General features: G+C 33.5%; 1 protein-coding gene across 2 annotated transcripts; it reads right to left on the bottom strand.

The window, feature by feature from the left end:
- Window positions 1–3,131: 3,131 nt before the first annotated feature.
- On the bottom strand, window positions 3,132–11,304 carry LOC133863959 (protein ENHANCED DISEASE RESISTANCE 2-like). 2 transcript variants are annotated; one of them, XM_062300129.1, is made up of 21 exons: window positions 10,985–11,304; window positions 9,928–10,002; window positions 9,774–9,827; window positions 9,626–9,691; window positions 9,485–9,546; window positions 8,954–9,084; window positions 8,835–8,881; window positions 8,655–8,755; window positions 7,968–8,063; window positions 7,832–7,896; window positions 7,663–7,734; window positions 7,002–7,148; window positions 6,590–6,891; window positions 5,621–5,684; window positions 5,329–5,504; window positions 4,687–4,788; window positions 4,486–4,536; window positions 4,268–4,411; window positions 4,050–4,145; window positions 3,736–3,837; window positions 3,132–3,440 (listed from the first exon to the last, which is right to left on the bottom strand). In XM_062300129.1, the coding sequence occupies exons 1-21, from the start codon at window positions 11,135–11,137 to the stop codon at window positions 3,348–3,350; spliced, it is 2,199 nt and encodes a 732-aa protein (XP_062156113.1). In that variant the 5' UTR covers window positions 11,138–11,304; the 3' UTR covers window positions 3,132–3,347. The 2 variants fall into 2 exon arrangements, with proteins under 2 accessions (XP_062156113.1, XP_062156114.1); XM_062300130.1 differs by having other exon boundaries at window positions 8,954–9,081.
- Between the last annotated feature and the right edge of the window lie 1,816 nt (window positions 11,305–13,120).

Raw genomic sequence — 13,120 nt, 5'->3', positions numbered from 1 at the left:
CGTTACTCCAACGGTTTTCCGTTGTTCTCCGGATTTCCGTTTGAGATTTTCAAAATCTTTTAATCAATTATTACTTTCATTTTGGATGAATTAATATAAAAGTTAAGATATCTTATTTATGGTCGTTATCTAGTATTTAATCATATACACAAAGAAAAATGTTAAAAAAATGTTTTTGAGTTTTTTTTTTTTTTCTTAAAAAAAATAAATTAAAATTCCACGGCTTTTATTACAATTACTTACAAATTTGTGTTGTAGACCGCTTGAGTGTCACATGACACAACTTGAGTGAAAAAATTAAACAATAAAATTTAATTGTTTAGTTATTAAATGTTACATGGATTGACACGTCAATTTGTAAATCGCTTATTATAAAAACAGATGTATATATCTTAACAACCTTTTTTTTTTAAAGCTTTTCTTACAACTATTTAATTGTCAAAAAATATAACTAAATATTCTCTAAATTTTATTGGTTTTGTTGACAATATGTCTGAGGAACTCTTTTATATTATTTAGGAAATCTCTTATATTAATTGGAGGCACGTACGCTCATAATTTTTTATTTTTGAATTATCAATGAAATCTTGAACAAAATGAATGTGATTTTTTTTTTTTTTTTTTTTTTTCCATTATTAGGTTTAATTAATTAATACTATATATATATATATTTCGATGTTAAGCCACGCTGTCATGTAATAAAGCAAAGAAGAACGAAACAAGAGCATGTGAGAGAAGCACGTGGTAATATGATTTTCATAAAACGCAATCGTGACGGTGACCTGGAAAATAATACCCGCATTATGAGCACCGTTATAGGCGCCGGGAAGAGGGAGAATGAAAGCGATATTCCATGTGAGATTTTATTTAGAAAACAACATACAAATTGCTAAAATAATACTAAAAAAAAATAAAATTGAGATGTGGGCATGTGCCACGTGGGTGCCTCAATCAGTGGGTAAAACGTGGAGACAACCACCGAGATTTGATGCCGGGGTGTGGTTGAATGACGCATTTGACCTGAAAATGCAGGGTTTTGTGATGGATGATAGAGGGTTTGTTTCGGGTAAAATTAAATATGTGATTGGAATTGGGATTCAAAGTTTCAAAGGGCAGCCATCAATCCAAGTGCCGAAATTGGTGTAACGAAGAGTGCCTTCCCACGCCTCTTAAAAAAGTCACTCTGTAGACAATAGACAATGGCAAGGGAGGAGTGGCTTCCCACATATTTATTGCCTTTTTCTTTTTTCTTTTTTTTGTTGACATGGTTTAATTTCTAGGAATTTTTCTAAAGCATTGTTAAATTGCTGTAAATACGGTTCAAACATATGTCGGTAGTTCCTATTATCTGAAAAGAAGAAAGGAAAAAAAAAAAAAAAAAAAATCCTAATTCCTTTAACTTTGAAACTAGAATATTGCCATCCAAATCTGTCGGTATGCATTATGTGGATGCATATATGTGTGTGTATCAAATTATTGTGAAATGAAGGACGTAACTTTTCGATTGTTGGAAGAGTTGTGTTTATCACCTGATAAGGAAAATTACTTATGATATCAAGTGTCGGTTTTGAAAGAAAAAACAAAAAATGAACGTAGTTAATGAAAATGTGATTTTTAAAAACCCAATTACGCATTTGGTAAAATTGTGGTTCGGCTTTTAATATTGTCTATTTTTTTTTTTTTTTTTTTTTTTTTTTTCAAGTACATTCTCAGATAAGACACTTTTTGCAATTTTGTTTAAATGTGTGTGTTTAACTTGCAAAATCGCAGAGCCAAACATACTCTAACTATCATGCTCTTGGTGAAAAAAGAAAATGACCACATATCCTTCTAATGGCACTAAAAAGTCTATCCACTAAACTAATTAACTCTTTGAAAGGAAAAAAAAATGTTGAATTCAAAATTATGGCTTCAAAATTTGAAATGGGTAGTAACATACACATATTGCTGAATTTCTAATCCCTACGTATCTTCGTACAATTAAATTTTAAATCTATTATTGAATTTTTAGAATCTAATGTGGGTCATATAAATTTAACAATGAATTTAAAAATAAAATGAATAATAAATATATTTATATCATTTTTCTTTTGAAATTCCTCTTTAACATCCACATAACAGGATCCTCTCCATTTCAAATGGAGAAGATTCTCTCCATTTTAAATGAAACGGAGAGGATCTAAATTCAACATCCACATCCACATCCACAATAAATGCATTGGCGCCATCTTGGCCCACAAGTAGGGACTCCCTTGTTCAGTTGATGTTGTCGCCCTGTCGGTGACCAAGTAACCCAATTTGCCCAATCTGTGGTACTTGAACTTGGGCCCTGGTCCAACAAGTTGCCCAATCTCAACCCAAAATGAATTGGTAAGTTATCTGCTCGTTGAACCTTGGCCCAACAAGTTTATTGAGTCACATTATATACAAATGTTTTTAGAACTCCCATGTTTTCATATTTCTTAACCATTCATATATCCAGCATTTTCAGAATGTTTTCTCTGGATTCAAGCAGAGCATTTCTTCGACAAGGTTTTTTTTTTTTTTTTTTTTTTTTTTTGTGTGTGTTACGATCCCAAGTGTTTCATATGACTTAACTGCAATCTTAATCATGCGTATATAAGTTAGTGTATACCCTCATTTTGCTAGCCAATTTTTAATAGTGAATTCTAGCTAATATTTGTATCAGTCCGTGGGCTGAAGAAGTGGAGACGGGCCATGAAGCATGTCTTGTGGGAAGAGATTATCATGTGGCCACAGCGGCACAACCCCAATAGCTAGTGCAAAATTCTATGGAGCCTCCAAATATGACCTAACATGCAATCATATTTATTTATGACTTTATATGATCACATCATCTTGTGCATGTAATGCATGTGCATAATGCAATGTTTGCTGCCACATCCAGAGACTGAAAGACATGGTTGGTGTGACTGTGATGTTGATTTTGGCTAGTGGTAATACAGTGGTGATTTGCAGCGGGTAATGGAAAAAATGTGATGTGTGATGGTGGTGGCAGTAGGGTCAGCAGGAATAGTAACAGATTTTTAAGAGGTGACATGGCTCCAATCACATGATGACATGTGTCAGCAAGTTGTAAAAGAGTTGTAGGTCTAACATTACTCAACCAGTTAAAGGGTTAATATGTTTGCACTCTATATTATTGATTAGTAATATGATAAACATTACATGTAAACAAAAATGATGATGTACACTATACAAATAGTACCAATCACAAAGAATAAATTGAAGACTGAACTGAAGCACAATTAATGAACCAGTGCTTTACAAATTGCACTGTCCCACCCTGGAATCATAAGTGGATGGAAAAAATTTGAAGGTGAAAATTAGGGTTTTATCAGGACCGATTTGGATGCATCCAGATGATTAATTCGACATGTTCCAAGAAGTACCTCTGGGAGCTCCTCGTCTGTGTTGCCCTGCAAAATTTGCCTTTTGGGTTATATACATATGGATAACTTATTTCCTCCTAGTGATTTCACCTAATGTAGCAACAATACAACTACTAATACTCTCCCTAATCCACTTTTCATTTGCTCATGGCCCGTCTTTCGGATCTGAACTCGATTGAGGCCTTTATTTTTATTCCTTATAGCATTTTTAGTGTCATAAACTGTTCCATTGCATCTTTTGGTGTAAAAATTGGGTCTTATCGTGAATGGCTACATATGTATGACTATACATGTATATGTTATGAAAGTTTGATTGCTTTACCTGTATCAAAAATGCCATTTCTATGACCAATTTGTTCAGGTATCCAAGAACAAGACTAACCACCCCCCTTGCCACTGTTGAAGATCCAACATCGATTCCAAGCTGGTTTCAGACATAATGTAAGGTTGTTACCATTTCATCACATAAGAATCAGCCGAAGTTCATTATCATAAAAGGATCTTGAAAGTTGTATGCCATGTCAGTTAGCACACTATTGTGGGTGTGTGTGTGTGTGAGAGAGAGAGAGAGAGAGAGTGAGTGAGTAATCATGGAAGTGGAGGCGACAACATGATTATAAAGTTTAGTTAACTTACCTCTAAATAGTTTTTTCCACGAGAATAATGTATTTCAAGCGCTTGACCCACCAAGCAAGCTTTCTTTCCAACACTCTGTTTAACTATCCATGATCCCTAATGGAAAATAAGAAAAAAAAAATGCATGCAATGCAAAATGTGAAAAACACCGCCACCTGATTCTACGATTTTTTATTTTATTTTATTTTTTATTTTGTGTGAACCGAGTTCTTACTAACCTTAGAAATATAAGGTATGAGTTTAAATCTTGAATTCCTAAAAGCATCATCTCCATTGACAAAATTGTGTAGCAACGGATTGTCTTCCAAAGGAGTTTTCATCATGTAATATAGTGCCAAGGTGTATGTGGTCGCACCAGGGACCTGATTCATGGTAGTTTACAATAAAATTCTGAATATCAATGATGATGATGCTTAATAATTTGAATGAAGCTCACCTGTATGCTAACAATGAAGAAGAATTCTGGTCCACCTTGTTCTGCATATTTCTGGATGAATCAATTAGCTTTCATTAGAAGAATGACTCTTCAATCATATCATAGAGCACACTTATGTAAATCTGTGCGACAGTTTGTAGAGATGCTTGCTATCAATTAACTCTGAATCATTAGAAATGTTCATATAATGAGAGGTCAAACCTGAACAATACTATCGGGTCGACCACCAAGATCATCTTCTCGCCTGTCAGATCTTACCCAATCCGCACCAACCATTTGCATCAAGGTGCCTTTTGCCTTAATCTGGAGTAGAGAGAATAATTTAGTCCAGAAAACTGAAAGTATCATTTTAAAACAAAATACATTGATATCTAGATATACTAAGGACTATGAATGTTTGACTTGAGAGTCTCGAACCAATGTTGTAAGAGATTTTTTTAATCTTGGTTTGGGCTTAAGAAAATGGATATGTAGTAGTGGTCCTTATTCAGATTTTTTAGGCTGGATAAGGGAAGTGAAGAATAAATCTTATTCAAGCAACATGGTCCTTATCCCACTTGTTAGACTCGTAATCGTCTTTCTCATTCTTTACCAAGATGATGATGATCATAAAATTTATAATAAGAAAAGTACATGCATAGTAAAACTTCATAAAATCATTTGTGGGCAATTTAATCTCTTTCTTCTGAAGCCTCGTAAGACAGTGCCATTCAATTCAAAGTCAGAGAGAATTTTGTTTGTGTAATTACAGTTTTGATGCATGTCAATATTGATACATGTTATAAGCTTTCGAATAATCTATGTCATTCAATTCTCAATCAATAGTTAGAACTAAAAGAGTACCTTTTGACGGTCTTGTAAATAATTTTCTCCACGTACTAAAAATGAAGAAGGATCAGCTGTTGCCCAACTGCAAGGTAAAGTACAGCTTGGGTCTTTCTGAAGAGTGGCTCCATAAGAGCATGATACGCTATCTTCCCTGGCCAACTCTTGTAAGTCCATGTACCCCTTCTTATGAACTGCACCATAAGGAAGTTTCATTTCTCAATCAGAAAATAATCTAAACAAACAATTTACACATGGTCCATCACTTGATCATATAAAAAAGGGGCTACCATAACAAGACAAGACTGACCTGCAATATCATGCAATTTTTTCACAAAGCTAGCAGCTGATGAAAGTTTAGGCGGGTATTTATTCTGCACATGATGTTGAAAACAAAGTCAACAAACAATATTTGACACTTACGAATAGAATGAGAATATAATTGATGAAACAAATGAAGTAACTCGTACAGTAGATAAAAGCTATTAAGGCAATGAGATCTTTACAGTAAATCTTATCTCAAGACCAATTTGATAATATAAAGTGCACGATAAGGATTGATTCAACAAAAATTCTCACTGGAAGTGAACAAGCAAATAACCACAAAAATCAAGTTTTCCAAAGTCTCTTCTTCTCAAGAACATTCACCATACCTCTTATTCTAAAGGGACACGACAACCAAACATTTCTTATCATCAATATTTCAATCATACCAAATGTAAATAAATAAGTGTAGAAGATCTTTCTATCCTTCATTTAAGTACTCTTAAGTTGATTAAACGAGGTAAGTTTATCAAAGAATCATACCAGCATTGAATTATCATACTAAAATTTTCCCTACATAATGAAAAATACATGCTAAAAACACTGGATGCATTTAGTTATCTCCAGTTCGGTCATCAAGGTTCATCAGAAAAAAAGACCATGATGTCAGAGGACAAACTGAAGACCTAACATAAAGTACCAAAAACAAAATTCCATAACCAGGACATTGGAACTAGCCATAAGAAGAATGGTTGCCTGATAAATAGTTGTCAAATGACATGTTAAAATAATTACTGTAGTAAATAACAAAAGGCATATTTTAACCTCAACTATCTAAAACAACTATATGTTGCTGGCCACAAGTTTAAAATACACCCTGATAGCAGCAAAATCATATGCATGAACAGTGAACAAAACTTGAGATAGGAGACTAATAGAAGCAAAGTCCAAGTCTGTGAAGTTAATTTAAACTACTTCTAGAAATTAAAATTTAGTCTTGGAGACTAGTAAGTACAGGAGAGTGTTCTTTTTCTTCACCGAAGCTGCAAGGCCACTCATTCTCCAAATGGTCATAGTCTTCTGGTTCAAAAACATCAAAGAACTCATCAGCAGCATCATTTAGTCCCATCAAACTTGGACGGCCAGAGGGTGGTATTTCCATATGATCTTCTATCGAAATGACCTCCTCAATCTTCCTAATTTCTATTGGGAACTGAACTTCAGTCTTAATATTATCCTTTTCACTCTGGGGCAATTCTCCAGATGAGAATTCAGAGGAATGATTTCCTGCTTTGGCCCTGAACAGCTCTCTTAACGCTGAAAATCGCAAAAGAAGAAATTGTCAAAAAAAAATTGTAGAACAATTGAAGTATGGAAAAACTATAATGAATATAAAGTGAAATTCTTATCAAGTAATAGAAGGGTACCAGCGACTCTCTCAAGCATACGGATAGTTATGGATCTTGCAGATGATGGACGCAGATACAATTTCCAAAACTTCCAATCAATAGCAAGCATGTGTTTTACAAGAGACTGTTTCCCTTGGTTGACAGGAGTTACCACATATCCTCCACCTGCAAATAGTCTCAAATATTTTTAGTAATATATATCTTCTAAATATTTGATTTAAACACAGAAAAATAAGTATTGGAGTGTATGAAAATAAATTCTTAGTTTATCCCACCAGGTTAGTGTTAAAAGTAGAAGTTATTGGACATTATGTTGGATCTTAGTATCACATATGTAAATTATATGTTTGACAAATAATAAAATAGATGGTTCCTCCAATCTTCCTTCTACGGCTCCTGACTTTAAGTATTCCTCATTGTAAAATGTGACAATATAACTGAGAAAAGAAGATACCCTATCATACTTTTTAGCATCATCCAATAAACATTAGTAAAAGGTAAAAGGTAAAAGGACATGCTTTGGTTTCAAATCCAAATTCAAAGAGATGTTGAGGAGAGCATATAAAAAGTGAAAAAAATAAATAAATTATTCTCATGCATCTTTCATCCTGTTCTAAATGTGAGTCAATTGGTAGCATTACTAGGTATAAGAACAATTCAAATTCAAAGCATACATTACTTTTAAGACAAGCGCGGACATAGCCTCTTTGTGGTTGACACTTCTTGTGAAACACGGAATGATATAAAATTACTGTGATGGAACCAGATAAACAAGGTCAGGACTTAGGATAGTGTATTATGGCTCCAAAGCTTCGTAAAAATTTAAAGTTCCTTCAAAAGATTACAACCATATGTGCCATCATCTTCCCTTCTCCAATAACGTCGTAGCAGTAAATCTCTTCGCCTCATCCCCCTGCAAACCATGATGTGTTAACAAAATCATAATTTACAGTGAATTCTCTTTAATAAGGTTCGATATCTGACCAAGGTAGCCAATCGCTATATAACTGCTTCTGAATAATATCTGTGTGACCATCAAGGTGCTCAACCACGCTTCCCCGAAAAAAACAGAAGTCCCATCTGCAAGACACTCGGTAATTCAACCTCTGGAATGGGAACAAGTCCATCATCAGAAAAAAAAAAAAAAGAGAAAAAAAAAAAGGGGCTAGAATTTAGTTTAAAAGTATCTTTACTAAACAAAAATTGTAGTAGAGGGTTCAATAGCAAACTTAAATCTCATCTAAAAACACAACCAGCATTGGTGAGCATGTCGAAAGGAAGTGGAAATGAGAAGCCAATGGGAGTCTACTCAATTGGACTACTTATATTGGTAAGCATTTGCACCAAATATGCGACTTAGAAAGAAACACATTCTCTATGCCCTATATTGTTGGTCATGTTTAGAAAAACTAACTTCTAAAGGGGACATCGCTTATTGCATCATCTTTCAAATAAAAAGGAATAAATTTCCAAAATTACCCTCATTAATATAATCTCAAATAAATTGGGGCATTTCAAAGTGAAATAAAATGCTAACAATATGGGATGGAAGGAGCACATAATTATTTTTAATAAATGGCAACCAAACAATGAGACCATGACTGTTGCAAAGCTTTTCATGACAACAAAACGTCAATGTAGTAAGACTAGGTAACATTTCAGCAATCTTACTCCGATCTTGAGGGACCAAGAGACATAAGAGATCGGAAAATAGCCTCTGAAGTTCCATCAAGCACGCCAACTGCCATTATTGCTGGATGATCATCCCAATGCTAAGAAGAGCGACATTTTTTCAGCCAAACTAGATCAGGTGAAATAATCAATAACTAGTTAGTCAAAAGAGCAACTCACCCTCCCACGGGAATCCCAATCTTTTGCTTCTTTGAAAAGCCGTAATCCTGCAATGAGTATTGAAATTTTAACACATACACGTGTATGCCTTGAAAAGCAGATATGAAACTAAGTCTTACCATTCTGACAACCAAAAATTTTCCATGGTGAGGGTGCAATAACATCAGATGTCATTGCCTCCATGTGCATGGAAGAACAACGAGTGCAGCCCATAGAGCTTTTACGATCACTCTTAGAACCACCCAATCTGCTGAAAGAAGAAAGTAATGGATAGAAGGGGCAAAAATATCTAATTTCAAGAAAAATAATTTCTGTATATATTGATTTGCATATAATATTTGTGTGTTTGTATGTATGTGTATATATGTATTTATGTCTTTGTATCAATGTATTATGGGGATGTCCATTCGACATCATCTTTAGAACATGATGATATCACATACTCTTACCTAAACAATTTCAACATACCTAAAATTACTGAAATTCAGAGAATCATGTAAAAAGGAACTCACGAAAAAAGATAAAATTTCAACATATCAGGAAAAAGAACTCCATGAGAATTTTTGTTTTCTTCTGATGAGTAAAATATTTATTAAATAAGTGGTTCATATCCATTAAGTTATATGCCAATTAAAGTGCAGTTGATATACCTTAAAGATGGCCACTTGCTCTTGGAGCAATCCATAAAAGTCTTTGCTGGATTCGGGAACTCCTGAAAATGCAGTGAAACATGAGGCTTTCATCAGCAAAAAACCATCATAATGGTAAGTTAAAAGCTAAAAGTTTGGAACCTTTAATGCAGCGTCTTGCAAGGAACGTATCCATCTTGCTGATTCTTCTGGACTACTTGCTCCCAACTATAGAGTTGAAATTGTATAGATCAGGTTCTAATATCTTGTAAAATCAAGATGAATATATTTGAATTAGAGTTTACCACACCTTTAGCTGGTCACTGTTATTGGAAGTATTATAAAGAGTGAAAATGAAGATTACCTGCAGTTTGCAAATAATTTTATGATAAAAATGTATCTTTTGCCAGGAAATAAATACAATCCATTGCTGCTGGAAGAGATTGGGAATCTAAAGTTCATACTTTTCTATTAATGCTTTCTCTTCCGTTGTCTGTGACCCTAATGCAGCAGTCAATTATTGCACTTCTAACTGGCTCCTGAGATTATAAAAAAGAAAAAGAAAAAGAAAGAAAGAATAGTTTCAGTTACACTTGTACCCTAACATAGTTCTGGTTGAAATTGAAAAGTTCACAAATGACATCCCTCGTGGCGCTGATCATGAAAGTAAAATGGGTGGATAATTATTCAAATTATTGCACTCCAATTAAATATCTTAAGTTATTCAATAAAGTATTTGAGAATATCAGTTTCAAGTTTCATGGCTGTTTCAGCATAACATTATGAAAATGCCAACACCTTTTTAAGAGAGGTTGGTACGCAATCAGACGTCTACTAGTCATTTCAAATTTGACTATTTCCACACTTTATGCCACTTCAGCCTCCCAAAAATCCTCCATTGCTTGTGAAACTTCATTTTTGTGATACCTTTCAGGGTTGAATGTTCAGTTATATGTGCTATGTTAATGTAACACCTAAAGTAATAAATCTGTATTCCACTTTGAATCAAATAGGGAAGTAATATCTCAACTCAACTTAGCTCAAGAAAGCCTTCAACCTGCCTATTGGGGTCCAAAGCATAATTCCGTTTCAGACCATCTCTACCCTTTCTTAATTCAATTTTATATGAATTAAAAATGTCATCCAGAAATAAAACAGCGTATGGTATGGCTACCAAAAATAGAAAATAAAATCTTGTAAAAAATAATTCACGTACAAGGACATAAATTAAAACAAAGACAAAAATCTTCTAAACACAACCCGGTAACCGAGATTATGAATCAACAATCAGACAAAAGAGAACAGCAAAACGATTTCAATAAAGAAAAGAAGGTCCTGACGTTAAAGTAAATTCTCAAAGAATATATATATATATATAATAACAACATAATTAATCACAATATATATCTAATTCTGCAAGATGGGTTCTTCCACAAAGATCACAAACAGGCCTACATTTCCACAAATACCATAAAAAAGTAAAAGGAAACAGACAAATACAAAAGAAAAATGACGGCGTACCTCTCTCTCAGAGGTGGGTAACGTTTTGTAGCACCTGAGGCAATTGTCTTTGAGAGTAAAGTACCTTCTGCGCGAGTATTGCAACCCGAACCGGTTGAGCCGAACGAGATACAGCCACCCTTCCATATTATCATCAGTCTGTGTGCTACCCATTTGAGAGAATGACACAAAGACTACTTTCCGATTGTTCAAAATCTTCAACCCATTACAAATCTTCTTGTTTCTTTGCGAGTTCTTGCACCAGAAGAGCCAACAGAGAAGGTGACTATATATACTTCTAAATATGAAATTATGCGTACATTATACTTGAAATTTTTTTTTTTAAAAAAAATATATATATATCAAAAGAAAATTTAATGGGAAAGTAGAAATGATCCTCTGATCCCACCAAAGGGAATCAGAGAACCAATTGCAGGAGTGGATTTTCCAGGCACTGCTTTCTTTTTCTTTTCCTCTTCCTGGCTTTCTCTTTCCGTTTCAAATAACTGATTTTGGCGTGTATATGAGACAGAGATTTGGTGGAATTACAATAATATCCTTTACTTCTTCATCTTCTTCTTTTTTTAAAATAATAATCAAATTTTTTTTTGACCTTTTCTCCCGTTAATTGTATTTTTTTTTTTTTTTGGGGATTAAATAAGAGAATGAAAACCCATAATAATGTTGCAATGGAGAACTGTTTATCCTTTTAAAAAAAGAAATAAAACTAAAGTCCACTTGGTTTAGTGGTTTCAAAATGTGTGGTTTAAAAAATTAACGGTTTTAAAATGCAGTTAATGAAAATACGATTTTTTTAAACACAATTAAACATTTGCTTAAATCGCGGTTCGTCCTTTAAAATTGTGTGTTTTAAAAACCGTATCCTTTGCTTGCATTCACGTTTTCAAATCACAATTTTTTTTAAACTCGTACTTAGTAGTCAGTACTCCCAAAATGGAAAATTTTCTACAATTTTGTTTTAAAACATGTGTTTGACTTGTAAAATCGCATGCCAAAGGCGTTCTAAAAAAGTTTTATAATCTTAGTTTTACAAGTTGGGGTAATTGTTATCAATTAGTTGTCAATTTTTATTTTTATATTCTAATTAGTTGTCATGTTAATCAATTTTATCTTTTACTTGAAACAAATCAACCATGTGAAGTGTGAATTTAAAGAAAATTGCACAGTTTTTGTATGTATAGCATTCTTCTTCATCCAAAAAGATTTATCATGATTCATGATTATTTAGTTGCTAATTCAAACGCATAAATGTATTACTTACCACTTACATATATATATATATATATATATATATATATCCAAAAAGACAAGTTGTCTTGAATTGTTACGTCAGCCGCTAAATAATAATATTTTGAGTACTAAATTTTTTTGTTATAAAATCATTTAAAAATTGGTGTCTCAACTCATAATTAGTGAAATAATAAGAGTGTATGCTTGGAAACTTAGTTATTGTAATTATTTCAATAATTAGTAAAAGATGTATTACTCTTAGCATTAATACTCAATTAAATTGGATTATAGCTTACATGACAGTGCTACATGAACCGCCACATTAATTTGTAAAGGGTGATAGTAAAATCTATAATACCCGGCATTTTTTGGGAAGATATATTTGTAAATGGGGTTATTATTTTTGAAAAGTGGGAGGACAATATGGTAAAAACGAGAGCCATGTGATGCCACCTAATTGGAAACAGCATAGAGTAGGTTAAAATGATTAGCTCAAGGAAAGATGACAAGTAGAGTCATTATCTTTGTTTGCAGTCATGATTAAGTTAAGCATAAACAGGTCTCTGTTTACAATTTCCCTTTTTCTTCAACTGAGCTTGATTGGTTAGGTAAGAATTAAGACACATAACGGAAACAAGGGCCCAATGGCCCCAATCTAACGGAACTCCTGTCTTTTTGCTTAAAATAATACTGTGGGCTGTGAAGCCGTCCAAGTGGATGGTGCCCAACCTACTTATTCATTCGTCCTTCCAAACATTGCTAAATTCCATCAACTGCTTCTCTGCCTTTCTCATTCAATCATTTTTTACTTGGTCAAACCAAATTTACAATCTCTCTTTCTCTCTCTCTCTCTCTCTCTCTCTTCATGACCTAAACAGATTTTGTTTGGCTTGAATATGCCCTAAG

The sequence above is a fragment of the Alnus glutinosa genome, chromosome 3, assembly GCF_958979055.1.
Source record: "Alnus glutinosa chromosome 3, dhAlnGlut1.1, whole genome shotgun sequence".
In the NCBI taxonomy this organism is placed as follows: Eukaryota; Viridiplantae; Streptophyta; class Magnoliopsida; order Fagales; family Betulaceae; genus Alnus; species Alnus glutinosa.
Note: the sequence above shows the minus strand (reverse complement) of the source record. Positions and strands in the feature narration are given on the sequence as shown.

Bases quoted from the DNA above. Each gene is read 5' to 3' on its own strand.
- LOC133863959 (XM_062300129.1), bottom strand. From the start codon at position 11,137: ATGGGTAGCACACAGACTGATGATAATATGGAAGGGTGGCTGTATCTC. The intron at 8,756-8,834 runs GTGAGTTGCTCT...CGCTCTTCTTAG, and splicing joins ATTGGGATTCCCGTGGGAGG to CATTGGGATGATCATCCAGC. The intron at 4,146-4,267 runs GTTAGTAAGAAC...ATTTTCCATTAG, and splicing joins TCATACCTTATATTTCTAAG to GGATCATGGATAGTTAAACA.